The sequence below is a fragment of the Dreissena polymorpha genome, chromosome 10 (assembly GCF_020536995.1).
Source record: "Dreissena polymorpha isolate Duluth1 chromosome 10, UMN_Dpol_1.0, whole genome shotgun sequence".
Lineage (NCBI taxonomy): Eukaryota > Metazoa > Mollusca > Bivalvia > Myida > Dreissenidae > Dreissena > Dreissena polymorpha.
In genome coordinates this window covers 85102395-85130198 of record NC_068364.1, presented here as the reverse complement: position 1 = coordinate 85130198, position 27804 = coordinate 85102395, and the positions used below count along the sequence as shown (strand labels likewise).

Sequence of the window (27804 nt, the reverse complement as noted above, 5' to 3'; positions counted from 1 at the left end):
CCCTTTAACCCTATAGTTTACTGTTAAATAATTAATGTGCATTGCGGGCGTCTTAACCCCAGTTTAAGGCTTTGAACCGCAGTTTAAGACTTTGAACCGCAGTTTAAGACTTTGAACGGCAGTTCAAAGTCTCTTAACCCTATAGTTAAGAGAGGACTAATAAGGAATTAATGTGCATACGGCACTTTGAACTCGGGATCAAAGTTTCTTAACTATATAATTAACTGTTAAATAATTTAGTGTGCATTCCGCGCCTCTTAACCGCAGTTTAAGACTTTGAACCGCAGTTCAAAGTCTCTTAACCCTATAGTTAAGAGATAACCAATGAAGTCGCGGCATTTACCTTCTTATTTTGGTTGCAGCTCCGCTGATTGGTTGTCTCAGATAACAGATTTGTATCTATTTTTAGACACACTTTAAACCGCGGTTCAAAGACTTGAAACCGGGTTTAAGGAATTAATGTGCAAACGGCACTTTGAACCCGGGTTCAAAGTCTCTTAACTATATAGTTAACTGTTTAACCGTGGTTTAAGGAATTAATGTGCATTTCGCTTGCCATATTGGTTGTCTCAGAAAACAGATTTGAACTCTACTTTTGTGATTTTAGTCTTCTCTTGTTTTCGTTTATTAGTTGATAGTGATAGTTAGGTAAATAATCCACCAAGCCTAGAATATATGTACAAAGAATTTCCGTATTTTTGTAAAATACACGTGTTTGCTGAACTTTTCGCCAATTTTAATTGCAGTTTTTTTTTAAAGTAAACGACTATAAGTTTGTTTGAACGTTTAAAATAACAGTTATATCTAAAATAATACTAATATAATAAAATAAAAAAATAAGAAGATATTTTGGCTATAGCTTTTGTGGGTGCTATGTTCGTCAAGTTACAACAGTGGTTTCCCAAAATAAGGATATCAAATAACAGAATCGTCAAAAGCTGTGTTCAGAATTCTTTCTCTGGAAAACAGTGGGGCTCAGAAAAGAAAATATCAACATCAATGATCACATCAGTGTATTTATATAAATAGTTCTATATAATAATGTATTTGGCGATAAATGTATGGGCAATAAAATCAACTAAAACAGCAGATATAACAAGCATCTATACACAATAAATCCTGTACAGTCAGAACTGCAAAAAGCGAGTTCATGATTGCGACAAGTCAAACAATACAAGAAATCTCATGTCAGAGGGACGAGATTTGGTGCAATAACACGTTAGCTCATAACTGGAAATAGAAACGAAACTTTCAATAGCGCGTTATAGTTAATTTTATGTATTATGTGTTCTTGTGATTATACCAGCCACATCACATCGAAAACAATAACTTTCATTGTTGTTTTAAGCAACTAAGAATTTGTTTACAACGTATTTAAGCACAGTGAAAACATGTTATGATTTAGCTTTCTGATATAGTGCAGTACTTTTTTGATACTTAAGACGAATAGGTTTACATTTTAGGCGGTAACGAAGGATGTAGCTTTATTCGGAACAACTTCCACTTGCAGAAGTTTCTTCAAAAAGCACTCGTTTCGCCTCGTCTTCATCTATGTCAGGGGCAATAACTCCAAACAGTGCTTTCGTCTGCAGATATGTCACCCGATTTTGCGCATGCTCAGTGAACTCTAGCATATTTAACTCAACGGCGAGGTCACGCGCTATGTTGGCGTGTTCAAGTGCGCGCACGAAATTGTTGCAACGAAATTGGTAGTCACACTTTGCCAAACGGAAATGCATTTCGAGTATTTTCGGAATAGGGATGTCTGAGTTTTCTAATTGAGTTATGTAACTTCCGGCGGATATGACATCTTCCTTCGGAGGCTTAATCTGATCCATGGTCAGACCGTTGTCTCCACAGCGCAACAGAAGAATGGCAAGGCGACAGAGGGCGTAACCGAATCCGAATGGGCCGTCCTTCCCTCCGTCACGTTGGAAGTTCGTCATGGCGCGCTGAAAGCTTGTTTTTGCCCCGTTAAATAAGCGATTATATGCGTGGAAAGCGCTCGTCTTACTGAGATTCAAACACGTGAGTTGAGTAGTTTTACTACGGCCGTCGTTCAAATATAACCACCCGGCGGCGCGTCCGGTACAACCGACCGGATCTGTTTCCAGAATCATCATCGCCTCGTCCAAGGTCTCCTGCAACTTTGTCAGCTTCTTCTGGGTTATGTACATTCGAGTCTTCGCGGTAAACAGTTCTAAAGCAAAGTAGCGTGGGTTCGAAGTCTTGGGGACGAGTTTCATGGTTTCACAGATGTGTTTTTTCGCGGAATCGAAATCGGTCCGGAACAGGTCTCGACTGGCGTGCAGGTATCCCAGAATGCACATGAGGTCGTTATTTGACGAACACGACGCTTTCAATTGGTTTGAGAAGCTTTCAAATTTCTCGTACTGGCCTTGGTTGATCAACGTGCTAAGAAAGTTGAAAGCCACGTGAATTCGCTTGCTTGTTTTCTCTGACGTAATGGCCGTGGCTTGTTTTGGTATAATTTCCCGCGCACCGCATTGCAGCGCAACTGCGCAATTCGATTGTTGTTCATTGCCTGACAATTTTGTGTCAACTTTGGTATCTCGCTTATCATGACGATCGTTTTCCTCCAGTTTGTGTCGAGGTTTATTGGACTTTAGATTTGTTATTACATCAGCGCCATTGCGATGTGGATGCTTGTTGACGCTTCTGGCGTTGTGTATACGACTGGCCTCAACTGAACCTGGAACCGACCCATCAATGACATCGCTGCTCGTTTCAGTGTTTTGCACTCTCCACCCCGAGGCCGTATACGGAACATTATCAACGGCAGTTGTATCGAGATTACATGGTGGGATCATTCGTTTCGCGCCGTGCTCGCTGGTAAAGTCGTACTCTTTTAAAGCCGTGTCATGAGTAGTTCGCTGAGAGGTCGACGTGGAACACATTTCGTGTTTATGGACACTTTTTAAACTCGCAACCTTTTCGACTAAAAAGCCGTATTTTTTCGAAAGAGATGCCGCAAGACTGTCAATCACACACGTTTCAAAATTGAGAAGAAGTAAAAACAATGTCTCACAGCGAGTTCGTCTGGTTGAACAACTCAGTATTGTGTCAAGGTCATCGTTTACCAGAATTCCATCCTGAAACAGTCGGTCGATGACGTCATGAGGTTCAACGTTGTCCAAAAACGAACAACAATGTTCGTTGAGCAACGCCAATAGTTTAGAATTCGTAGTCGAATGGCAACCAACTATTCTCTGAAGAAAACTGAGACACAATTCACATTTTTTGTTTTCCCGTGTATTTTCATTTTCTTCTGCAACATTAAGTTGATCGTCCAGCTTATCCACCAGAAAATCGTATTTTCCCGCCAATAATGCCTTTTGAAATGACCCGTAGGCAACCGGGCCGCGAGTTGGCAGAAGTTGAAGGAGCACGTGGCAGCGTTGTTTCCTCGTAGGAGCAGACGATACGAGTTCGACGTCATTCTCTGTCAGAACGCCGTCTTCATACAACGTGTCAAGGACAATACCACGCGGCTCAAGGTCAGTTACAATATCAACACGCTTCTGCCGTAGAAGTTTCTCTTGTTTTTCATCCATGGTGTGACCAATTCTTCAAACAAAGGAAACAATAAATTTCGATACATGAAACCAAAGCTACCAATATATTGTACCGAATATATTGTATTTATTACAGAAAAATGTATTTAATATAATCTTTTGTTCATTTGTAATTTACATATTTAATCAATGCATAGCACATGCATTATTGCTACGTTTAGTAACTTTTCTTTTAACTAATTCAACGCTTTAAGGATGTTTATTTTATTTCGTGCAAATGAACATTTGGAACAACAAAAAAACCAACAAGCAAACAAACACATCCGACAAACGGTTGTAATTTAGTTGAATTATTACAATTCTGGGCGATAAATGTTATGATCTAAATTCTTAAACTAATTTGGCTTCGCTCTATGCTAGTTTTCTTGTTCGTGATAAAGATGCTATGAACATACGTTGTAGAGAAACTTGTAAAATACGCGGTAGAAGTATAGTAGTAGTAGTAGTAGTAGTAGTAGTAGTAGTAGTAGTAGTAGTAGTAGTAGTAGTAGTAGTAGTAGTAGTTGTAGTAGTAGTAGTAGAAGTAGTAGTACATGTAGTAGTAGTAGTAGTAGTAGTAGTAGTAGTAGTAGTAGTAGTACTAGTAGTAGTAGTAGTACTAGTAGTAGTAGTAGTACTAGTAGTAGTAGAAGTAATAGTAGTAGTAGTACTAGTAGTAGTAGTAGTAGAAGTAGTAGTATCAGTAGTAGTAGTAGTAGTAGTAGTAGTAGTAGTGGTAGTAGTAGTAGTAGTAGTAGTAGTAGTAGTAGTAGTAGTAGTAGTACTTGTAGTTGTAGCAGTAGTAGTACTAGTAACAGTAGTAGAAGTAGTAGTAGTGGTAGTAGTAGTAGTAGTAGTAGTAGTAGTAGTAGTAGTAGTAGTAGTAGTAGTAGTAGTAGTAGTAGAAGTAGTCGTAGTAGTAGTAGTAGTAGCAGTAGTAGTAGTAGTAGTAGTAGTAGTAACAGAAGCAGTAGTATTATTATTAGTAGTAGTAGTAGTAGTAGTGGTAGTAGAAGTAGTAGTAGTAGAAGTAGTAGTAGTAGTAAAAGTAGTAGTAGTTGTAGTAGTAGTAGTAGTAGTAGTAGTAGTAGTAGTAGTAGTAATAATAGTAGTAATAGAAGTAGTAGTAATACTAGTTGTAGTGGAAGTTAGTAGTAGTAGTGGTAGTAGCAGTAGTAGTAATAGTAGTAGTAGCAGTAGTAGTTGTAGTAGTTGTAGTAGAAATAAAAGTTATAGTAGTAGTAGTAGACTTAGTGGTTGTAGTAGTAGAAGTAGTAGTAGTTGTTGTTGTTGTTGTAGTAGTTGTTGTACTAGTACTAGTAGCAGTAATATTAGAAGTAGTATTAGTTTACAAAGTAAACAGGTTACCTACCTTTTGCTTCCAGTTCATTATTCACGTTTTACACTGCGCTATTTCACTTTCACCACCCACATAAGCAGTTTATAATTGGATGACTGAATGGAATTCCAAATGTTAATATTGCATGTAGATATCAAGTAATCGGAAAACCCTGAACTTCGGTAAGACTCGGGTATTTCCGCAATGTGTTGGAGCTACTCACCAGTTAATGGCGACATTGTTCCGAGATATATCGAGTAGTTACGGTCACATTCGTTTGTCGTTAAATATCGGTGTGACGCAAATATTGTTCATCTCAAGGTCTATATTTAGATTGTGAAACGATTCACTTACGAATAATAAAACCAAATGACACATAACGACGTTGTGTGTTAAGATGTACGCAGAGATCATTGACTTGTTCGCGAATTTGCAAAGTGACACTTAAAATAATTTTAAAGATTCAAACGGAATGTATTATTTTTATTGAAACAAGCAAATTTACGCTCCTGTGTAAAATGTTAACACAGTTTGTGTTCGTATACTGATAATGATCACTCTAAAGCTTTAAATCGGTTATTTAGTAAAAACGTGTATCGTCACATTTTTTTTAATTTTGTCAATTTACGAAAACGTGAAATCTGTTCAACGACCCCTTTAAAACCACCTTCCTTTTTCTTAAACTGGTGTGGTGTAGTTTATAGCGAATTAAGCTTTTGCGTCAGCAGGTCCCGGGTTCCCACCAAAGAGAATGCACATTAGGTTAATTTTACGTTCTTGTTGCTTTAATATAATAAATAATTTTGTTACATTATTCATTAAATGAAAATTTTCAGACACAGGAGAATTTGTGACAAAATCTACTAAACGTTTATACAATATGAACATGCTTTTAAGAAGTCACCTTATTTTGTTAGTGCCTATGTCTTTTGGAGATCATTTGATGCATAGAGATGTAGTCCGCACAGGCTAATCAGGGACGACACTTTCCGCCTAAACAAGATTTTCGGTAAGAAGGGACTTCCTTTAAACGAAAATTACCATAAAAGCGGAAAGTATCGGAAAGTATGTGCGTGAAGTGTCCACAGTCCGCACACCCTAATCTGGGACGGCACTTCACGCACATGCCTTATGCCCAGTTTTCTCAGAACAAGGCACATATCATTTAAGCAAGATAACCCTTGTTTAAGAAGTTTTTTCCACTGATACGCGATATATTTGGCTGAGGAAAACCCTGTATATATTATTATGGTTTATTTATTATGTACTATTTCATCCATTATAATTCGCTAAAAATTTTAATCGTTCAGTTGTCAAACTAAATCGATGAAAGTATTGCGCGACTTTTTAAAATTATGTTACATTGTAATCGAAGAACATGAACATAATAGTATGATCGCTAATTACCAATCAAGACACAATTCTCGGGATTTCTGTTGGGCGATTATTAACAAACTAAGTTTAATCCCTTGTGGTTTAATTTTTACGCAACAGAACTCCATGGCGCATCGGAAATTAGTTGTTAAACTAAGTAAAAGCGAAAAACAGTTAATATAATTATTTAAAGGAGAAATTGCAGTTTGTTTCAGAATTTCACAAAAATATCCGCATGAATTTTTCTTGAAAGATTCAAATGAAAAAGGTACGGTTAAGCAAAAGAAAACATAAATAACCGTGCTCTGTGAAAAGGGGGTTTAATGCATGTGCGTACAGTGTCATCCCAGAATAGCCTGGTACGACACTTCCCGCTTTTATTGTAGTTTTCGTTTAAAGATAGCCTCTTGTTAGCAAAAATCCAGTTTAGGCGGACATTGTCGTCCCTGATTAGCCTGTGCGGACTGCTTAGGCTAATCCGGGACGACACTTTACGCACATGCATAAAACCACATTTTCACTGCTCAAATGCATTACCAATATTTATAATAAATAGGGAAGTACGCAATGTTCACTTTCGAACTCATTGCAATCAAAGCGCTGAAGGCACTGAAAATGTTCGCTATTGCATAATCTTAGACCCAACTCATTTTCAAAATTAATCGCAAGTTTGAAATTAACATAAGCCATTCCAATTATAAAGAGTGTGTTTTAACGCACCGATCGAGATGTGTGTGCCCTGTTTATCATCCTATTTATTCATGTAGATAACGTAGACAAAATAACAGCAAATTAGCCCTTTTTGTGTTATAGAGATAACTTATACTAAATAACGAAAACATGGTCCTATGTTTGACGTCCTGAAAGCATAGAAAGTGTGATGACAATGGTTTAATGAAAACCAAATATAAAGAAAATTTGCAATCACCATCATAGTGTTTGAATTTCGAATATCTATCACACTAAGAATATAATTTCATGACGAAAATTCAATGTACAAAACTTTTGATTTTTGAAACCATATACAAATTCAAAATATACAATAAGAAAATTAAAACAAATAAATAAAAAAAAATCTGCGAGAACCTTACTTTTTACTCACGAATTAGGAAGACATAAAGAAAGTCCCGTTGACCCGTATTGCTGTTTATGCGTTACTTGTTACCCTAGCAGTTTACACGGTTTCAACCAGTCTCTGACTTTAACATGGGTATAGAACACTAATGCGCTTTTACGGCGTTGCTTTTTTGCCCATCTTTTCGCCTTAAATGAACTTTACATTACGCCAGAAGACACGAATTAACATATTTGAATATTCAATAGGCTGATTCTTTATAAATCTCCTGAACGTTTGCTACATCACTGTGTCTGTGCACAGCGTAAATGATGTAGCACTGTTCAGTGTAAGGAATTCCGGACTACTCTCTGCATGTTCAAACGACACAAATTGTGGCCCAGTTTCAATTACCGTACGCGTTAAAATCCATCTCGCAGAATATCAGGGTCTGAACTCGGTCACTAAATCGTCAGGGGAAGACATAATTGACCATCGATAAACACAGTTTTGCTTTCAAGATAAACAAGAAATATCTTTAAAAAAGATATACGGCGTTGATTGTGGTCGATGTTTATGAACGATCAAAAGTTATCTCTATGAGATAAAAAGTAGCGGATGCCTTTTTTCTGCGCAGTTCTTAGCTACATCATAAGCAAATCAATTACGGGGTGTTGCGCCAGATTTCGTGTCTTATTTTGCTTTATGTGATATTATTACTCAGATATCTATATTTACAGAATAGAAAAACACAAGAAACATGAAAATAAACGAGTGCATATAGGTCAGCCGGCAATACTCGAATCTTATTTAATTGCATAATTATAGTATAGTGAATTATTGTGCTCATGCTTAATAAACTGGTCTAAATGGATAAAAATTTCTAATTAATTTTATCAAAATTGGTTCTTATCATGCAAATGTTGAAACCATATTAAAAATCGATGATTGACATACCACAATAATATCGCCGAATATCTTTATTTAGTATCTTTCTGATCAAAACAGACTTTAAGTGCACAAAGTTTACGAGACGGCGTTTATATAAAGATTTCTGCAACTGACCGCAAACTGACCTTGATACCTTGCGGATTAGAATGCAATGCATTACAGTCACTACGGTATTGTCAGTAAGACCGGTGTTGAATGATCGCAACCCCTTCTGCGAACTCCGGTGATGAACTGTATATAAACTCTGACTTTCACAAATGGCCGCGAATTGACCCGAAACCTCGCGGGTTGAAATGCAATGCAAGTAAGTTCTAAATATGACAACATAGCCTTTAGTATAAACGCTTTTGCGCTGGTAATTCTTTGAAAATAAAAGGTGAACGCACAAACTGTATTTATGTCGAAAATTGATTGTAAAACTGTTCTATCTATTGAGCCTTTTCATTAGAGATAAAATTGTTTCATGCAGTAAAACAGTGTTACAAAGACGCGGATATGTTTCCAATGTTCTGGTGTTATACTCAAATCAGCCAATGGAATAAATGAAGTGTATTCATTCGTACCTAGCCGCGGGAAATTTTATTTTAGTATTATTGGAGACTTACAAAGGTCAAGTCAGGGTGAAAAGCTGGCTTAATACAGCTTACGCCGAAAAACAAACACTACCGAAATAGTAAAGTGTCACGATAAGAAGAAAATCGTCTGATAATCTAACCACAAATGTATGCCGTACTGAGTCAGCATGTCTGGAAATCGTCCCTGAACGTCTGGATAGGCTTACATTATTAACCAGTTTGCTATTTTTAATTCAATTTTGTATCGAAAAGAAGCATTGTGTTAAAATGTGCCATTTACAATTCGCAATTAGATTTTTAAACGCCCTCGTGATGCGAAAATGGGTCTTATTAAATTTGCGCCCATAATATATATATAACCCACTCTGCCTGCGCATCTATCAGTCCGGTCAGGAAATACATGATGAGACCATTGCACCTTGGGTGATTTTTATAGCGAACAGCGTCCACTCTGACCAGACTGCGCAAATGCATAGGTTGGGCTTGAGCTACGTTGGCCGAAACGCTATGAGTCCCATTTTCGCATTACGCGGCTTTGAAATGTGTCGAAAAGTGCGTGTAAATAAAATATTAACATACGTTATATTTTGATGGGGAAGAAAAAACCTCCCAATAAGCCATGTGAGGACACATATAAGATGTACTCCCGTAATATAATTTTTATCAAAGCACACTAATGTGTGAATATTATAAAACACATTTCGTGTGGTGAATATGCGACTAAAATGTGAGAAAAAAACACACAATAGTTTAACGTTTGTTTTAAATTTAATTATTTAGAAACGTAACATGATGTAACACGATACAAAAGCAATTAACAGGTTCAATAGAACTTACAGATTTTTCCAATAATCTTGGATCGCCCATTAAACTTCAATTGTAAATTCTGTCACACCATGTAGAGGTAAATATTTAATACTAACTAGCGGGTTTCAAATTTAGGATGAAACGCATTTTTGTGATCGTAATCACTTAAGAATGTCCATGGCGTCCATGATAATATTGCATCATATACATAATCGCTTTTAATAGATGGGAACGACTTCACGTAATGTTATTTTCCAAGATAAAATATTTTGTACAAACTACATGTTTTCAATTCAATTTTAATTTACATTGTGTTGAATATCGATAAGGTACTGCAGATGATTGAGTTATTCTGTGCTTCCTGAGATAAAACAAAATACGCATACTCTTTCTTCATTAGCTCAACCCAACATACATCTACTCTTGCATCGTGAGATCAAACCAACGTACAACTGCACTTGCTTCGTGAGATCAAACCAACGTACAACTGCTCTTGCTTCGTGAGATCAAACCAACATAAAACTACTCTTGGTCCATGAGATAAAACACTCATAGAACTACCCCTGCTTCCTGAGATCAAACCAACATACAACTACTCTTGGTTCATGAGATAAAACCAACATAAAACTACTCTTGGTCCATGAGATAAAACCAACATACAACTTCCCTTGCTTCCTGAGATCAAACAAACATAAAACAACTCTTGGCCCATGAGGTAAAACCAACATACAACAACCCTTGCTTCCTGAGATCAAACAAACATACAATTACTATTGCTTCCTCAGATCAAACCAACATAAAACTACTCATGGTTCCTGAGATAAAACCAACATACAACTACACTTGCTTCGTGAGATCCAACCAACATACAACTACACTTGCTTCGTGAGATCCAACCAACATATAACTACTCTTGCTCAAATTGTGCGCGTATCATATAGATCATGTTTAGGATGCATATATTAAATAGTATATTAAAAAGTTATCATGTTGTTATTCGTTCTTTAAAGACCATAGTTGTATAGGAATGAAAACGAAGATTTACTATACATTCGTATGTTTAAAGTAAGTTGTAAACCGAATACAAATATATAATATATAATATTCCGCTACCAGGGACGCGTTTAGCCAAGATGTAATTGCGCGAGTTCCAGTTGATTGGCAAGTAAACCACGACTTAATTGACACGTTATTTCAATGAATCAACAATCTTTGTTGTCGACAACGGTCCGCTTTTTGTTCATTAAAACATCGCTTTGTCATACCGCTAAGCAATGTAAGCAACGTAAGCAATGGTACTAAATGAATAAAACGTCCAACAATGTTTACCGATTGACGTGAGAAGTGGGGCTCAGAAAATAAAAAAAGAATCAACATCAATGATCACATCAGTGCATTTATATAAATAGTACTATATCATAACATATTTGGTGATAAATGTATGAGCAACACAAAAGACTCAATCAGCAGATATAACAAACATGTGTACAAAATAAATCTTTTAATGTACTGCAAAAAGCGAGTTCATGATTGCGACCAGTCAAACAATAAAATAAATCTCATTTAAGAGAGACAAGATTCGATGCAAATCTAGTTATTTCATAACTGGAAATGGAAACGAACCTTTAATGAGCACGTAATAGTTAATCGTATGTACTACGATTACTTGTGATTACACCAGCCACATCACATAGAAAACAATAACTTTGCTTGTTGTTTTCAGCAACTAAGAATTTGTTTCAAAGTATTTAAGCACAGCAAAATATGTAATGATTTAGCTAACTGATATATTGCTGTTCTTTTTTGATACTAAAGAATCAGATTTTATTTACAGCATTTCCAGAAGGCCAATGGCCCATGTGGACACATTTTAGTACAAGCAATATTATAACTACAGTAATTGACATATACAAATGATTATAACAATCACATGAAATTATGAGTAAGCGAGTACTCAACTTTTGAAATAATAATTACATAATTAGTGCTAATAAATAATTTACAGGAGGAAATACATATTAACCGTTAGAATAATATTTAAAAGGATTGCCCATACTTATACTTATCAATACATATTGCATTAATTTTGACGTGCATTTACTCTTCAAACAAAACATAAAGAGAGTTAAACAAAAAAAACTCACACAACATACTGATTATACAGCTAAAGCAAATAGTCGGCAGCATACATAGATGAAATACTTTTAATTTAAGAGGAGTAATCCTACTTATTATTACATACTGCATTGTTTCTAACATACATTTACTCAACACAATAAACTAAGAAGGCGTAAACAAGAACTCACACAAAAATACTCATTATACAGGATTTCATTCACCAGAGGCGTATCCAGAATTTTTTTCCGAGGGGGGCTCAACTGGGGAGGGTGCGGGAGGTGTCCCCTTCCGTCGTTGATTTGTTTTGAAATGGTACCTTCAAATGATGCAATTTCATGCTATCTAATTAGCATTTTAAATGATAAAAGTGCATGTAAAACAAGAACTTGAGTTTAGACATCAAGTGAGACAGACACACAGACAGACAGACATACAGGGGTAAATCAAATGTCTCTCAAACCAGTATTTTGTTTTAATAACATTACTACGCTTAAAATAATTATAGACACGACTAAAATAATATAATAAACAACAGTTAAATTGCATTAAAAATCTTACTTCAACAGAAATAGTCCAAATTTATGCCTTTTCCATGCATTTTTTCTGTACTATTCATTAAACTTGCGCATAAATTGCAGACCACTGCGCTAGTGTAAAAACATAATTATTTTAAAGAAAATTCGTTTACTTTTCACATTCCCAGAAATTGTTGCATGGAACAATCTGTGCGCGCACATCGCGAAAATATGAGACATGCCGATATTCACATGTTCAGTGGGTATACCCTGTCCCAATTTGATGATAATTTTATCAAATCTTTTAATGGTAATATATATGCCGAAGTTGTATTGGAACAAATTGCGAACGTTGTAGTTTTTTTCAGTACTTTAAAGTAAAATTAATCTTTCGGTTTCTCTAAATTTGTTCAGTGAATCGAATTTTTGAAGTGTTGTTGACCTCATGTCTATTGCAATCGAGTACTCTCGCTTTTCGGATGTTACCTCTCGACTCAAGGTAAACAACGCGCGAAGTTTATGTCATTTGCGGATGTGTATGGAACTATCGGCTTTGTGTGGTTAAACACGCTCTAAATAAACAATTTTGACATGGATTTAACAGGAATGAAATAAATCTTTTTAGGTACATCGTTTATTGCGGCAATGTTTGAATTCATTCAGAATTTTTTTTAGTTGTTTCCTTAACCGCTCGACTGAAGGTAATTGGAGGATATTGTTTTTCACAAGTCCCATGCGGCAGCCATTTGTAAACATTTACCTATAGCTAAATGTATTGATTAATTTCATAAGTTGAATGTATCTCCTTCAGCCAATCAAATAGCGCAGTTTATCACTTACAGTCAATGAAGCGTGCAGTTTAGCTGGCGAAGGTTAGATCGTCTGTACACATGCCTGGGGCTAACCACACAAATTGACAGCTGTTAATGGCCTAATTAGGGGCATATGACAGGAAATACACAAGTGGATTGGAACTGTAAGGGGCTCATTTTTTTAAAATCATATCTAGCAAGCCAGCTGGGGGGCTTTAGCCCCCTGGCCCCCCACCTAAATACGCCTCTGCATTTACATACAAAATAAAAACACAGCAGCAGTTTACATTTTTCAGCTAGTTAATGGGTAAAAATACACAAATGGGCGCATACATGTTCGTTGATGTAACTAACAATGCGGCATGGACAAAAGCACTTAGTTTTCTTAACACAGATTCACTATCGGAAGACATTAATTCAATAAATTTTGGCATATTTGGTCTGCTTCTGTAATATGAAGATTCATATTTACATCTTAAATCTGTATATAAGTTGTATTCAATCACAAAATGATATTCGTCTTCTAGACGATTACAAACAGTACATGTCCTTTGTTTCACAGGTGTAAGTTTGGGCTAAGACCATCTGCCACTTTTTATTCTCAATCTATGAGAGGATACTCGTAATCTAGAAAGACTAAATCTATACTTTTTTAATAATACATAATACTAAATATGGTTGAAGTTGAAAGGATGCTATATTCCTATAAAAAAGAGCTCTACTAGAGTTTACTAGTCGGCCGTTCCACTTTTGGATAAAATTATCTATAAAACGTTGTTTAATAGCTCCAAGAAATACAGTATCGTGACCGACATCCTGGAAATACCAGGCATCGTAAAAGCCAAGTGTGCTTAGCAAATCACGTAGTAGAGTACACCAACGTTTTTTTATTAGGGTATCTTTCGCAGTCACTCAACAATGCAAGGTATACTTTTTTATTGAATTTATTACTAATAGTATGTAATATTTTAACCCAATATTTTATAATATTATACTATCTACTAGTTTGACAGTTGAGACGCCCAAGTTCGCCGTATATAAAATCGATTTGAGTACTTCTTTTAACACCCAGCAGACTTTTACAAAATTGCATTTGAATACATTCTATAGCATCGCCCTTAACAAAACCCCAAACTTCAATGCCGTAATTAAGAATAGGTGATATAAATTTATCAAACAAATATAATCTGTGATTCACAGTAATGTCGGTATATTTGTAAAGGTATTTGTTCATCTTGAAAATAGCCTTTAAGGCTTGGCCAGCTAATGTGCTTTGTGCATCAGAGAACAAACAATTAGTCGTGAATACGACACCAAGGTAATTAAATTTAGTAACAATCTCAATTGCAGTATTATTGTAGTGAAAAGAAATATTGTTTGGCAATCGCCCCCCTTTTCTGAATATCATGACTTTAGTTTTATCGCTGTTCACTACTAACTTCCAGCGTTTACAATATTCATGCAATACATTTAGATTTTGTTGCAATTCCTCTGCGTTATTTGCAAAAGTAATGATATCATCTGCATACAACACAAGGAATAGTTTGAAATTATCTACATCTATACCATTTAAGCCACTTTCAGCGAGCACTGATTCTAAATAATTTAAATACACACTAAAACCCGCCTGTGCTTCAACGTATACATAATAATGTTCCGCCCAATGTGAGAGTCTCATGTTTAAAATGCGAGTAAACAGTTTTCCTAACGTACTCCAAAATGTTATACTTCTATAGTTATTTTCGTCATTTATGCTACCCTTCTTGTGCAGAGGAACAACAAAACCCTCCGACCAGGTAGTTGGAAAATAACCACTATCAAATATTTTGTTAGATATGGCAAAATAGTGTCTCTACCATGAACAAAAACTCATTTATATGCATATCACTTTTATTAGATTTCAATTCCTTAATAGCTTTATTAATTAGTTCTATTGAAATGGGCTTATTTAATTTATCAAACATTACACTAAATTCGTTTCTCTCATACCGTTCTAAGAAGTAGATAACATCTTCATCAGGTGTAAAAAACAAACTGTTTGGATTATTAACGCTTTTGAAATATTGTTCAAATGTACTCAGGGAACTATTGGACTGTTGAATTCCTGCAGATTTTTTGAGCATATTCCAGTACATTTTAGCATTTTTGAATCTTGATTGTTCGAGTTTTCGGGTTTGTGCCCTATCGTAATGTAATTTTTGTTTTCGTATACATAGCTTATAATCTGACCTAGTTTTATTAAGTACAATTCTGTTTTGTTTTTATCTGTTTTATTATGTCTAAATTTATTCAGTTGTCTGTAAAAAAGATCCATTTTTTCAGCACATTCGGGAGAAACCAAGATTTTTCATGTATATTTTGCTGTGAACTAACATAACTTACGTTATTTCTAAATTTACGTTTGAAAAAAGGGGAGGCAAATCCATCTAATATTTCATTTAGTTTTACAATACAACAGTCTATGTCATGTGATGACGCGCTGTCGCTTACAGCTTTTGTACATGTATTTAAATTATCAATAACGTCACTTGAGTGAAAAGCTTCCTGAAATAATTGCCTATCAAATCAAATCAAATCAAATCAAATACATTTTATTTTGAGTCGGCAAGATATATAACAAGTAACATAACCTGCAAAGCTTTTGAACCGACTACACAACAAATGTAAACATTAAACATGAGTAAAACAGCTAAAGAGAAAAGTCATATACATGTTTAAGGGTAAAACACAGATTAGGGCAATAATTACATGCAGCATTGAACTGAATTTGACAATATTTGACTTTCTTGCTGGTATTGCACATGTGGGGGCGGAGAAAGACTGTGGCATGCATATAGGCAAAGACCAAGAATATATTCTAGGTCTTTGATGTAGGGGCTAACTGTTTTATCAAAACAATAATGCACACAAAGCTGTACCAGCAGCAGAGTCAGTGTATGACATAATATAATTTCAATAGCTTACGAAAGCATATCAGAAATCATATCAAAGCATAAATTAAATAGAATAAAATAGGAGGCAATTAAAAACTGTGTAGGAAGCTGCTGATATAGACCTGCAAGTAGGCCTAAAAACTGCAATAGGACGGCAACGTAAGAAACTAAATTGAAAAAGAAACACAAAAGTGCGACAGATACCAAGTGCTAAAGACGAATATCACCTCGAATCAGATTCGAGATGAACTGATCAACAGCTTTCTAACAACAAAAACAGAATAAAAGCATGGGACAAACTATAAGCTGGCAACAAAATAGAAGCAAGAAACAACTAGATGCAAACTAGAAGCAAACTAGAAGAAAGCACAGGCAACCAAGATAAAATAATAATACATAAGCAATGGTCATTGTCCCATACATATTTATAATTTACAACCCCTGCAGTACCGTTTCGGTCAATACAGTTATTGATTGACGGATTACTATCTTTAAACACAAAAGAGCAATCAATTAAGCAATGGTCGGATAAAATATTTTGATCCTCAACTCGGAAAGAGTGAACACAGTTAAAAATACCTGGCGTTGCTATTACAAAATCGACTACACCAGAACCTGTTCTGCCAATAAAAGTGTACTTTCCATCCTGATCCCTATCACACCTCCCATTTAAAATACGCATTCCGGTTTGTTTACACAAATCTAGTAATACTATTCCGTTATTATTAATACGACCTTTGTCCTGAGAACACCGCGCTGTGCCCGTATCAGCTACATAGCCATCGGGTAAAAAATCAAATGATGAATACTTTTATCTGACACAAAATCGGATAAATCAGATGTATGTGCATTCATATCACCACATAATATAACATTTAATTTTTCACTGTTTAAAACTAAGATTCATTATATACTCGAGTACTCTATCAAGTGTTTGGCGTTCCACTATAGCCTGTCTCGAACTATTCTCAGGTATAACGTAGCATAAGAATATATACACATCATGTTGTAAACAAATTTTAGATGCAGATATTTTAATGCAAAGAATGTCATCTTCGAACACTAAAGTATCTTTGCTAGTGAGTTCATTTCGAATATAAACAATAATTCCACTGGACGCCCATTCGCTTGATTTTAATAACTGAGTTCGATTTAAAACATGATGATCAAAACCATTAACATTTAAATCTGAGAAATCGTTCGTTCAAATTTCAGTGAGCAGAACAATATCATGTGATGAAAAACATTAATCAGTTCACTCGATTGTAATTTATTTACATGTCTTGTCGATAATCCTTGGACATTTAGTAATGCTTTTCGTAAATTGGCCTTCTGTAAAACGTCCTAGATTTTCACCTGCTGCGTATCGCCGGTGGCAACTGGCACACATTTACTATTTTCCACGTGATTCCCGTTTGCAAGTGTATTTTCACTCGCTGGTGTAAAGTTTACTATGCTATTAATAGCGCTGGACAAACCGATAGTGCCATTTTTGTTTTCGGGGAAAGCCGTTTTGACACTTTTAATTCTATTTTACTAGCACTGCTCAGTCGCCTGTACGGAACAGATGACTGTGACCGGCGCTCGGCCCTTTCAGTGGATCTGTTTGTGACTCTCGTGTGGCCCCTTGTTGGCGTTGTCTCCTGGCGACTTAGTGTTGGGTTGTCGTTGTCAGCAACGATGGATTTTATCGCCGTTTCGTCTTGCGTCATAGCTGGCTTAGTACTTAAAAGTAGAGTTGGCTGTTTTAGATAATGCGTGATACTTGGGGTCTTAAACGATGAAAAGCTTGTGGATTGGTTAGTCATGTCTAGCAGTTTGCTGCCCCTGATCATTTGTGCTGATGGGAATTGCTGTGCTGATTGTGACGTCGCTTATCGTGATCGACGTTGCTGAATCCCGAAAACCTGTGGGTACTGTGTCGCATGTCTCCATCGGGGCTCGATTCTGTGAGCTGGGTTCGATTGGCGGGCCGACATCGTTTGTAACAGACTGGCTCAACTTTCTCTCTGCAAAGTTCGGAGATATTTCACGTACTTGTGGATGATGTGGCCTAATTTGTGTTATATGCTCGAGCTTGGCTAGCCTGTTTGCTACTATAAACTGGCTTCATTCTGGTAACTCATTTTGTATTAGATTACCGTCCTGGATGAGTTTGGTAGGGTAAACTAGTTGGACCCTCGACCGAGGATCCCGATTTTTCAGCTCTTTGAATTTTGGCCACATGCGTCCGCGAGCCTCTTGTATATCTCTTGGGAAATCGTTGTCTACGGAGAATGGTGTGTTTCACAGGCGTCTGACGTTTCTCATAATACGTTCTACGTCACCAAAATCCCGAAAGTTCGCAATAATTGGCCTGTGGTTATGCTGCCACCGAGGGTTTCTTTGGCCAAGTCTGTGTGCCAGAGCGATGTACACAAACTGGCTGTCTATATCAAGTTGATTCTTCAGGAAATCCTGCAGTACTTGCGTGCAGTTCTCACCATAATTTTCGACAAAACCTCGGAATATGAGGTTATTTCGCCGTGCTCTAGCTTCCATGTCGATAGATTTGTAAGCTAGTGCTTTGAGAAATATCTTCTGGACATTCGTAGTACTGACGGCCTGACACAATTTATCAGTTACATTTGCAACAGTGTCATGCAAATGGGTTAATACTCGGCTGCAGTACACTTGTTCGTTTCGAATGAATCGCAGCTCGTCGAACATGTAAACCATTTTATTGTCTAGTGAACTCTAAGCAAAATCTTGTCTGGACACTTGGGACACTATTTAACCAGATTGATTTCCGCCCACAATTAAGCGGATCGGACAAAACACCATATCTGTTTTGAATAGGTAAACAAAAGTCTCGACTCTCCATGTTTGTAAAGTTAATTTACCTTTATATATAGTCCAATCAATATGATGTGGTAGCAAAACCGATTTTCAGTAACACATCAGGAAAAACATACGATAATTCATGTTCCTTTGTTCGCGCACAGCAAACAAATAAAAGAAAATTAAATATCGCCACACAGAAGCAATTTCTTACAGCGAATAATCTTCCAATGAGTTTATATATTTATATTATCATCCTTTTTGCACTATACGCGAAATTTAACAGCTTTTAACACATGAGAACATTTAATTTTATTTATTTTTATTGTCCGGTTTGAAAAAAGCCGCCATCACATCAGGGGCGGTCACTCTCTCTCTAAAGAAGAATATGTTATAATTTTAGGCGGCAACGTAGGATGTAGCTTTATTTGGAAAAACTTCCACTAGAAGACGTTTCTTCAAAAAGCACTCGTTTCGCCTCGTCTTCATCTATGTCAGGAACTCCAAAAAGCGCTTTCGTCTGCAGATATGTCACCCGGTTTTGCGCATGAACAGTGAACTCTAGCATATTTAACTCAACGGCGAGATCACGCGCCATGTTGGCGTGTTCAAGTGCGCGCACGGAATTGTTGCACCGAAATTGGTAGTCACACTTTGCCATACGGAAATGCATTTCGAGTATTTTTGGAATAGGGGTGTCTGAATTTTCTAATTGAGTTAAGTAACTACCGGCGGATATGACATCTTCCTTCGGCGGCATTATCAGATCCATGGTCAGACCGTTGTCTCCACAGCGCAACAGAAGAATGGCGAGGCGACAGAGGGCGTAACCGAATCCGTCAGTGCCGAGTTGCCCTCCGTCACGTTGGAAGTTCGTCATGGCGCGCTGCAAGCTGGCTTTCGCCCCGTTAAACAAGCGGTTATATGCCAGGAAAGCGTTCGGCTTACTTAGATTTAAACACGTGAGTTGAGTAGTTTTACTACGGCCGTCGTTCAAATATAACCCCCCGGCGGCGAGTCCGGTACAACCGACCGGATCTGTCTCTAGAATCATCATCGCCTCGTCCAAGGTCTCCTGCACCTTTGTCAGCTTCTTCCGAGTTGTGTACATTCGAGTCTTCGCGGTGAATAGTTTCAAAGCAAAGTAGCGTGGGTTCGAAGTCTTGGCAACGAGTTTCATGGTTTCACAGATGTGTTTTTTCGCGGAATCGAAATCGGTCAGGAACAGGTCTTTACTGGCGTGCAGGTATCCCAGAATGCACATGAGGTCGTTATTTGACGAACGCGACGCTTTCAACTGGTTTGAGAAGCTTTCAAATTTCTCGTTCTGGCCTTGGTTGAGCAACGCGCTAAGAAAGTTGAAAGCAACGTGGAGTCGTTTGCTCGTTTTCTCGGACGTAATGGCCGTGACTTGTTTTGGCATTATTTCCCGCGCACCGCATTGCTGCGCAACCGCGCAATTCGATTTTTGTTCATTGCCTGAAAATTGTGTGTCCTCATTGGCATCTCGCTTTTCATGACGATCATTTTCCTCAGTTGTGTGTCGAGATTTATTACACTTAAGTTCTGTTATTACATCAGCGCCACTGCGATGTGGATGTTTGTTGATGTTTTTGTGTTTTAATACGCCTCTGGCGTCGTGTATACGACTGGCCTCAACCGGCATCGCCCCATCAATGACATCGCTGCACGTTTCAGTGTTTTGCACTCCCCACACCGGCGCCGTACACGGAACATTATCATCGGCAGTTGTATCGAGATTACATGGTTGAACCATTCGTATGGCACCGTGCTCGCTGGCAAAGTCGTACTCTTTTAAAGCCGTGTCATGAGTAGTTCGCTGAGAGGTCGACGAGAAACCCATTTCGTGTTGATGGAGACTTTTTAAACTCGCAACCTTTTCGACTAAAAAGCCGTATTTTTTCGAAAGAGATGCCGTAAGACTGTCAATCACACACGTTTCAACATTGAGAAGAAGTGAAAACAATGTCTCACAGCGAGTTCGTCTGGTTGAACAAGTCATAATTGTGTCAATGTCATCGTTTACCAGAATTCCATCCTGAAACAGTCGGTCGATGACGTCACGAGGTTCAACGTTGTCCAAAAACGAACAACAATGTTCGCTGAGCAACGCCAATAGTTTCGAATTCGTAGCCGAATGGCAACCAACTATTCTCTGAAGAAAACTGAGGCACAATTCACATTTTTTGTTTTCCCGCACATTTTCGTGTGCAACATTTGGTTGAGCGTCCAGCTTATCCACCAGAAAATCGTATTTTCCCGCCAATAATGCCTTTTGTAATGACCCGTAGGCAACCGGGCCGCGAGTTGGCAGAAGTTGAAGGAGCACGTGGCAGCGTTGTTTCCTCGTAGGAGCAATCGATACGAGTTCGACGTCATTCTCTGTCAGAACGCCGTCTTCATACAACGTGTCAAGGACAATACCACGCGGCTCAAGGTCAGTTACAATATCAACACGCTTCTGCCGTAGAAGTTTCTCTTGTTTTTCACCCATAGTGTTAGCATAGCTTTAAACGAAACAAAACTATGTTTCAATACATGGCACAAAAGCTAGGAATATATTGTACCAGATACATTATATGTATTGAACACACTCATAATATAATATTTTTAAATTAACAATTCACATTATCATATTTTATTATCAGTTTTACTTCGTATGCTATTTTTTTCTCTCATACTGTTTGCCCCTTTTAAGATGTTTAATTTTAATTCTTGCAAAGGTCAATTTGGAAAATCAAGAATTTGAAAAAAACATTCGACAACCCCGTGTAAACTATGAGACAAAACAGATGTATTTTTGGCCGATAAATATTGAGATTTAATTTGTGAGGTACAGTAATAGTAGTAGTAGTAGTAGTAGTAGTAGTAGTAGTAGTAGTAGTAGTAGTAGTAGTAGTAGTAGTAGTAGTAGTAGTAGTACTAAGTTGGACCCACAAATTCAGTTGTCCGTAAAAAGAAGTACTTGTCCGTACTTTTAAGATGGATAAAAGAAAAGATCATTACTAATTAAGCAAATAATACAAACATACACTTTTGTCAACTTCTATTTTAACTTATTTTAACTTATAAACATAATTAACTAGAAATATCAAATGAACAAAAAATACAAGCAAGATGTGCATATAATAATAACACTTTTAAGTCACACATGATACCATCTCGGATATTTAATAATCTCAACATGACAAGAAAATTTACTTGAAATGAAATAATCTCAGTTAATGTGTGTGATTAGAATTTCTACTCTGATCCCATAAACTTCACTGAAATTGAATACTGCACTGGTATTTTGACATATTTTATCATTGGTCTGATTGCGTCATGGCCTGACGTTGACGTGATTTTATAAAAAAAAAACACATCTTATGTTCGCTGCATGTCGGTAGAACATGTATGCGGCCATTCGCAATGTACGAAAAATGTTATCCTATGCGTGATTGGCTGGTGCTATACACATGTGCGCTGGTTTCTCTACAAAAATGCTTACGCGTGATTGGCTGTTGCTATATACGAGTGGACTGGTTTACAACATTAAATAATTATTATCGGAAAATTACCAACCTTGCAGTTGAAAACGTGTGCCAGTCCGCAGATTAATCATTAGCTATTTATATAAACTTTCGTTTTTGATTTTCGGAAAATGGAGTAGTTTCGTTCTCGAAAAATGTTTACCACGGAAATTGTACTTGTCCCCGGACAAGCCGGCTTTGAAAAACTGCTTGTCCGGAAGGGGAAATTGACGACTCGGACAACTCGGACAGCTTATTTTAGTAGTAGTAGTAGTAGTAGTAGTAGTAGTAGTAGTAGTAGTAGTAGTAGTAGTAGTAGTAGTAGAAGTAGTAGTAGTAGTAGAAGTAGTAGAAGTAGTAGTAATAGAAGTACATGTAGTTTCAATAGTTGTTGTTGTATAATAAAATTTCAGTAGTGGTAGTGGCAGTAGAAGTTGTTGAAGTGTTAGCAAAAGTAGAAGTTGGAGAATTTGTGTAAAGATGAGCTGTAATTATGTTGTATACATTGAACAATGTTATTTAAAATAGGAAATAAAATGTATATATTAGATTTTAACATTTCCTGTTAATGTACAAGTATACACTAAAGAGTATTTTAAAAGCTATCCTACCTGTTTTATTTCACCCAAGTGATCACGTTTTATACTCAATCTATTCATTTTTGACTGCGTATGTAGTTTATAACTGGATGATTAAATGGAATTCCAAATGTTAAACCAACGTAGAAACCAAGCACACGCGGAAAAACCTTTAATTTCGGCGATATTCGGTTATTGCCGCTATGTGTTCGGGTTAACTCTGCCCATCTTAACAACAGTAATCGTGATACATCGACTATCTCCGCAATAAATCATCTGCTGATCCAGAACGATCTCGCCATTTGAAAGTGTGATAGGCCGGCTAGATAAGACTGTGTTCGGGCTGTTGTAAATAATCGTTTTCTGGCGCAAATGCGACGTTTATTTTTAGATCGTGTCACTTCGAAAGTGACACATAAACACGTTGTTTGTTAACGTGTGAGCAGAGGTCGTAAACTTGTTAGCTGATTGGAAAAGTTACTATAAAAATATGTATAAAAACTAAAATAGAATATTCAAAGAAGCAAATTAATACTTTTGTCTAAGAAATGTAAAAGTGTATGTTTGTAGATTGATGTTGATAAATCGAAGTCAGAAAATAATATTCCTTTTACAAAGCCTTTTTTTTATAGATTATTTATGGTATTATCGTCAAAGCGTTTAAACCACCTCATATTCATTGTGTACACACCGGTCTTACTGACCTGTGTACTAACGCGAAAGGAATTGGGGGTATCACTTCTTTTACGAATGAAAAGTGAAAGCGAAAGTCGGTCAGGTAATCGTGCGGGAGGCGGAAAACTACAACTTGCGAGGCATGGTATGGTATTACGCAAGGGGGGGGGGGGGGGGTTAGAGGGTTAGGGTTTGGGTTAGTGTTAGGGGTCGGGTTAGGGTTTGGGTTAGCCTAAACCCAACCCTAACCCGACCCCTAACCCTAACCCTTACCCTAACCCTTTTTTGCGGTTATCACCCCTGACCATGCCTCGCCCGTTGTAGTTTTCCGCCTCCCGCAAATTTCTGATAATCGCTATCGGTCTTAATAGAGATTCAAAATCACATTTAAACATAATTTAATAACATTTCTTTAAACAATATTCCGTTTTAAACACACAATGAAAAACGAGTTTTCTTTCATTATTAACATTTTGATTCCTACGCAGAACTACTTTGGCGGAAGCATAATTCCCGAAACCAGGGGAATGTGATGCGTCTTAGTATAGAGGTGACAATAACGTAGTGACGTCACCATCTATGTATACACTAACGTAGTGACGTCACCATCTATGTATAGAATGCCTCATATTTTCATAAACCTGTGCGTGGTGTAGTGCAGTTTTGTTTCAAGAGGTCCCGAATTCGAACCACAGAGCAGGCATATATCGTTAATTTTATCTTTGATACTTGTCGTTATAATTATAATGAAATATTAATTTTTGTTTGATAATTCACTAAACGTTGTTTTTTTTTTAATACGAAAATCTGTGGACACGTCCTTTAAACGTTTACACACGTGGAACACACTTAAAGGTAATCCCCTGATTGTGTAAGTGTCTATGTATTTTGCAGATCATTTGATACATGAAGACGGATATGCAGATGTGCGGACATATGAACATGAGTGCTAACGAAGACTGGTGAGCGTACTTTCAAGAAGAGGAGATTGCCAAAATACAATTAAGCAAGACACTTCTTGTTTATGAAGGGATGTCGGCGGATACACGCTATATTGGCTTACGGAAAACCCTGTTTATATCATAATGGTGTATTTTTTGATCCATTATAATTCGCTGAAATTTTCAATCGTTCAGTTGTCTAAAAAAAATAATCGGAAAAAGTATTGTGCGACTTTATATAATTATGTTCACATTGTAATCTAAGAATATGAACATAATAGTATCATCGCTAATTACCGATCAATACACTCGCAGTCTGTTAATGTTTTATGCTGTTTGCATATCGCCATTTGCACTTTGCTTCTTATGGCGGAAAGCGTTAAAACAATGACCGTTTTTGGTAAGCGTATTAATTTTTTAATCATTAACTTTTGAACGAATTGATAACCTAAGACCATTCGCTTAAATGTTTACACTTCATAGCTTTTTTGCACCAACAATTCTACGTGAAATGTATTAAGGCATAAATGTTATTTATCAATTTTCTGTTGCTTGCTGTTGATCATTAATTCAATTATTGATACATGATATGTGCCTTGTAGTTTTATATTGATGTTTAAAAATGCACTGCATAATTTAATATCATTATTAAATTGTTATGTTGTGTCGTTTTTAGAAACGTATGATTAAATGTTTCGAATTATACTCATCCACGCATTCTCAGATTTACATCTATATGATGTTGGAAAACACTTTGGCCACACTCGGGCTTTACGACAAAGGATCTCTCAATAGTAAATCACAACGAAGTCGAGGCATTATCGTGATAATCAACAGGCCATATTAGGGAAGCCAACATATGAGTTTAATCAAATAATTACTTGCAATACTTAAAATTCTAAATAGTAGCTGGTACTTAGGACTTTTTATCATTTATGAGAAAATTTAAAAATACATGGACATCATTGAAAATGCTGTTTGCTTGCAACACATGTTTAAATGACTATCTCAATGGTAAAGATTAAAATTAGTTTTTCAATTAATATCAAGTAAGATCATCAGTTTAATAAATGCTAATTTATGTTGAGTTGCTTATTTGTTTTGAGATATGCGATTGCCGAAATGTTTTTTTTTTATACTTTAAAGACCTGACATAACAATTATTCCGTTATGACCAGGTACACTGTGGATTTTTTTTAAAGATCTTTATCAAATTAAAGATGTGAATAATAGTTTAGCTCGCGTCTAAACAAAAAAATACGTTTATGATAAACATATCCTAAAAATATAACATTATGCGACAGATTTAAAGGCAATTTATATAACTACTGACATAAAGTGATCATAGAGGTATTTTTTTTTCTTAGCTGTTATACACCTATCTTGAGTCGCTGGCAGGTGGGCAACTCAAATTGTGCACGTGTCATATAGATCATGTTTAGGATGCAAATATTAAATAGTTATCATTTTCAAATTGTTATATGACCGTTAAAGACTATAGTCGTATAGGAATGAAAACGAAGATTTACAATACATTCGTATGTTTAAAGTAAGTTGTAAACCGAAAAAAAAAATATTCCGCTACCAGGGACGCGTTTAGCCAAGATGTAATTGCGCGAGTTCCAGTTAATTGGCAAGTAAACCACGGCTTATTTGACACGTTATTTTAATGAATTAACAATCTTTGTTGTCGACAACGGTCTGCATTTTGTTCGTTAAAACATCGCTTTATCGTACCGTTAAGTAATGCATGCAACGTAAGCAAAGGTAATACATAAATAAAACGTCCAACAATGTTTACCGAATGACGTGAGAAGTGGGGCTCAGAAAAGAAAAAAAGAATCAACATCAATAATCACATCAGTGCATTTATATAAATAGTACTATATAATAACATATTTGGCGATAAATGTATAGGCAACACAAAAGACTCAATCAGCAGATATAACAAACATGTATACAAAATAAATCTTTTTATGTCAGAAACTGCAAAAAGCGAGTTCATGATTGCGACCAGTCAAACAATAAAGTAAATCTCATTTTAGAGAGACAAGATTCGATGTAAAAGGCGTTATTTCATAACTGGAAATGGATACGAAACTTTAATGAGCACGTAATAGTTAATTGAATATACTAGGATTTCTTGTGATTTCACCAGCCACATCATATAGAAAACAATAACTTTTCTTGTTGTTTTAAGCAACTAAGAATTTGTTTACAATGTATTTAAGCACAGTGGAAAAAAATATTAATTTAGCTTTCTGATATAGTGCAGATTTTTATACTAAACAATAATAAGTTTTAATTTTAGGCGGTATCTTAGGATGTAGTTTTATTCGGAACAACTTCCACATGCAGACGTTTCTTCAAAAAGCACTCGTTTTGCCCCGTCTTCATCCGTGTCCGGGGCAATCACTCCAAAAAGCGCTTTCGTCTGCAGATATGTCACCCGGTTTTGCGCATGCTCAGTGAACTCTAGTATATGTAACTCAGCGGCGAGATCACGCGCTATGTTGGCGTGTTCAAGTGCGCGCACGAAATTGTTGCACCGAAATTGGTAGTCACACTTTGCCAAACGGACAGAAATTTCGAGTATATTCGGAATAGGGATGTCTGAGTTTTCTAATTGAGTTATGTAACTTCCGGCGGATATGACATCTTCCTTTGGCGGCTTTATCTGATCCATGGTCAGACCGTTGTCTCCACAGCGCAACAGAAGTATGGCGAGGCGACAGAGGGCGTAACCAAATCCGAATGGGCCGTCTTTCCCTCCGTCACGTTGGAAATTCGCCATGGCGCGCTGAAAGCTTGTTTTTGCCCCGTTAAATACGCGATTATAAGCATTGAAAGCGCTCGTCTTACTGAGATTCAAACACGTGAGTTGAGTAGTTTTACTACGGCCGTCGTTCAAATATAACCCCCCGGCGGCGAGTCCGGTACAACCGACCGGATCTGTCTCCAGAATCATCATCGCATCGTCCAAGGTCTCCTGCAACTTTGTCAGCTTCTTCTGGGTTATATACATTCGAGTCTTCGCGGTAAATAGTTCTAAAGCAAAGTAGCGTGGGTTCGAAGTCTTGGGGACGAGTTTCATGGTTTCACAGATGTGTGTTTTCGCGGAATCGAAATCGGTGGTGCGGAACAGGTCACGACTGGCGTGCAGGTATCCCAGAATGCACATCAGGTCGTAATTTGTTGAACACG

The 27804-nt window shown here is 36.8% G+C and overlaps 6 protein-coding genes across 17 annotated transcripts in view; 3 read left to right on the top strand and 3 right to left on the bottom strand.

Annotated features, from left to right (window-relative positions):
* Window positions 1-27804, bottom strand: part of LOC127847411 (uncharacterized) — a 334665-nt gene that overhangs the window by 5282 nt on the left and 301579 nt on the right. The window contains exons 1-2 of one of the 6 annotated variants that reach the window (XM_052379296.1): window positions 23018-23203; window positions 1003-3588 (exon numbers count right to left, since the gene is read on the bottom strand). The exons of 2 other annotated variants lie outside the window; for them this stretch is intronic. In XM_052379296.1, coding sequence (XP_052235256.1) covers window positions 1485-3575 — 2091 coding nt within the window. In that variant the 5' untranslated portion in view covers window positions 3576-3588; window positions 23018-23203 and the 3' untranslated portion in view covers window positions 1003-1484. Of the gene's footprint in view, window positions 1-1002; window positions 3589-4947; window positions 5059-15695; window positions 21402-23017; window positions 23204-27804 lie in introns of those variants that run through there. 3 more of the 6 variants (XM_052379295.1, XM_052379293.1, XM_052379297.1) reach the window with 3 other exon arrangements.
* LOC127847426 (14-3-3 protein homolog 2-like) overlaps window positions 1-27804 on the top strand; it is a 278492-nt gene that overhangs the window by 11599 nt on the left and 239089 nt on the right. The gene's annotated exons all lie outside the window — the stretch shown is intronic.
* The window catches only part of LOC127847419 (GDP-fucose transporter 1-like), a 291500-nt gene that overhangs the window by 30753 nt on the left and 232943 nt on the right, over window positions 1-27804 (bottom strand). The window lies entirely within an intron of this gene.
* Window positions 1-27804, top strand: part of LOC127847414 (dnaJ homolog subfamily C member 11-like) — a 313717-nt gene that overhangs the window by 70466 nt on the left and 215447 nt on the right. The window lies entirely within an intron of this gene.
* Window positions 78-27804, top strand: part of LOC127847416 (uncharacterized protein DDB_G0271670-like) — a 56736-nt gene continuing 29009 nt past the window's right edge. The window contains exon 1 of one of the 3 annotated variants that reach the window (XM_052379319.1): window positions 78-87. The gene's annotated coding sequence lies outside the window, so the exon portion shown is untranslated. The other 2 variants (XM_052379318.1, XM_052379317.1) reach the window with 2 other exon arrangements.
* The window catches only part of LOC127847412 (uncharacterized), a 292485-nt gene continuing 280376 nt past the window's right edge, over window positions 15696-27804 (bottom strand). Inside the window, exon 3 of the transcript XR_008033960.1 lies at window positions 15696-18935. The gene's annotated coding sequence lies outside the window, so the exon portion shown is untranslated. The remainder of the gene's footprint in view (window positions 18936-27804) is intronic.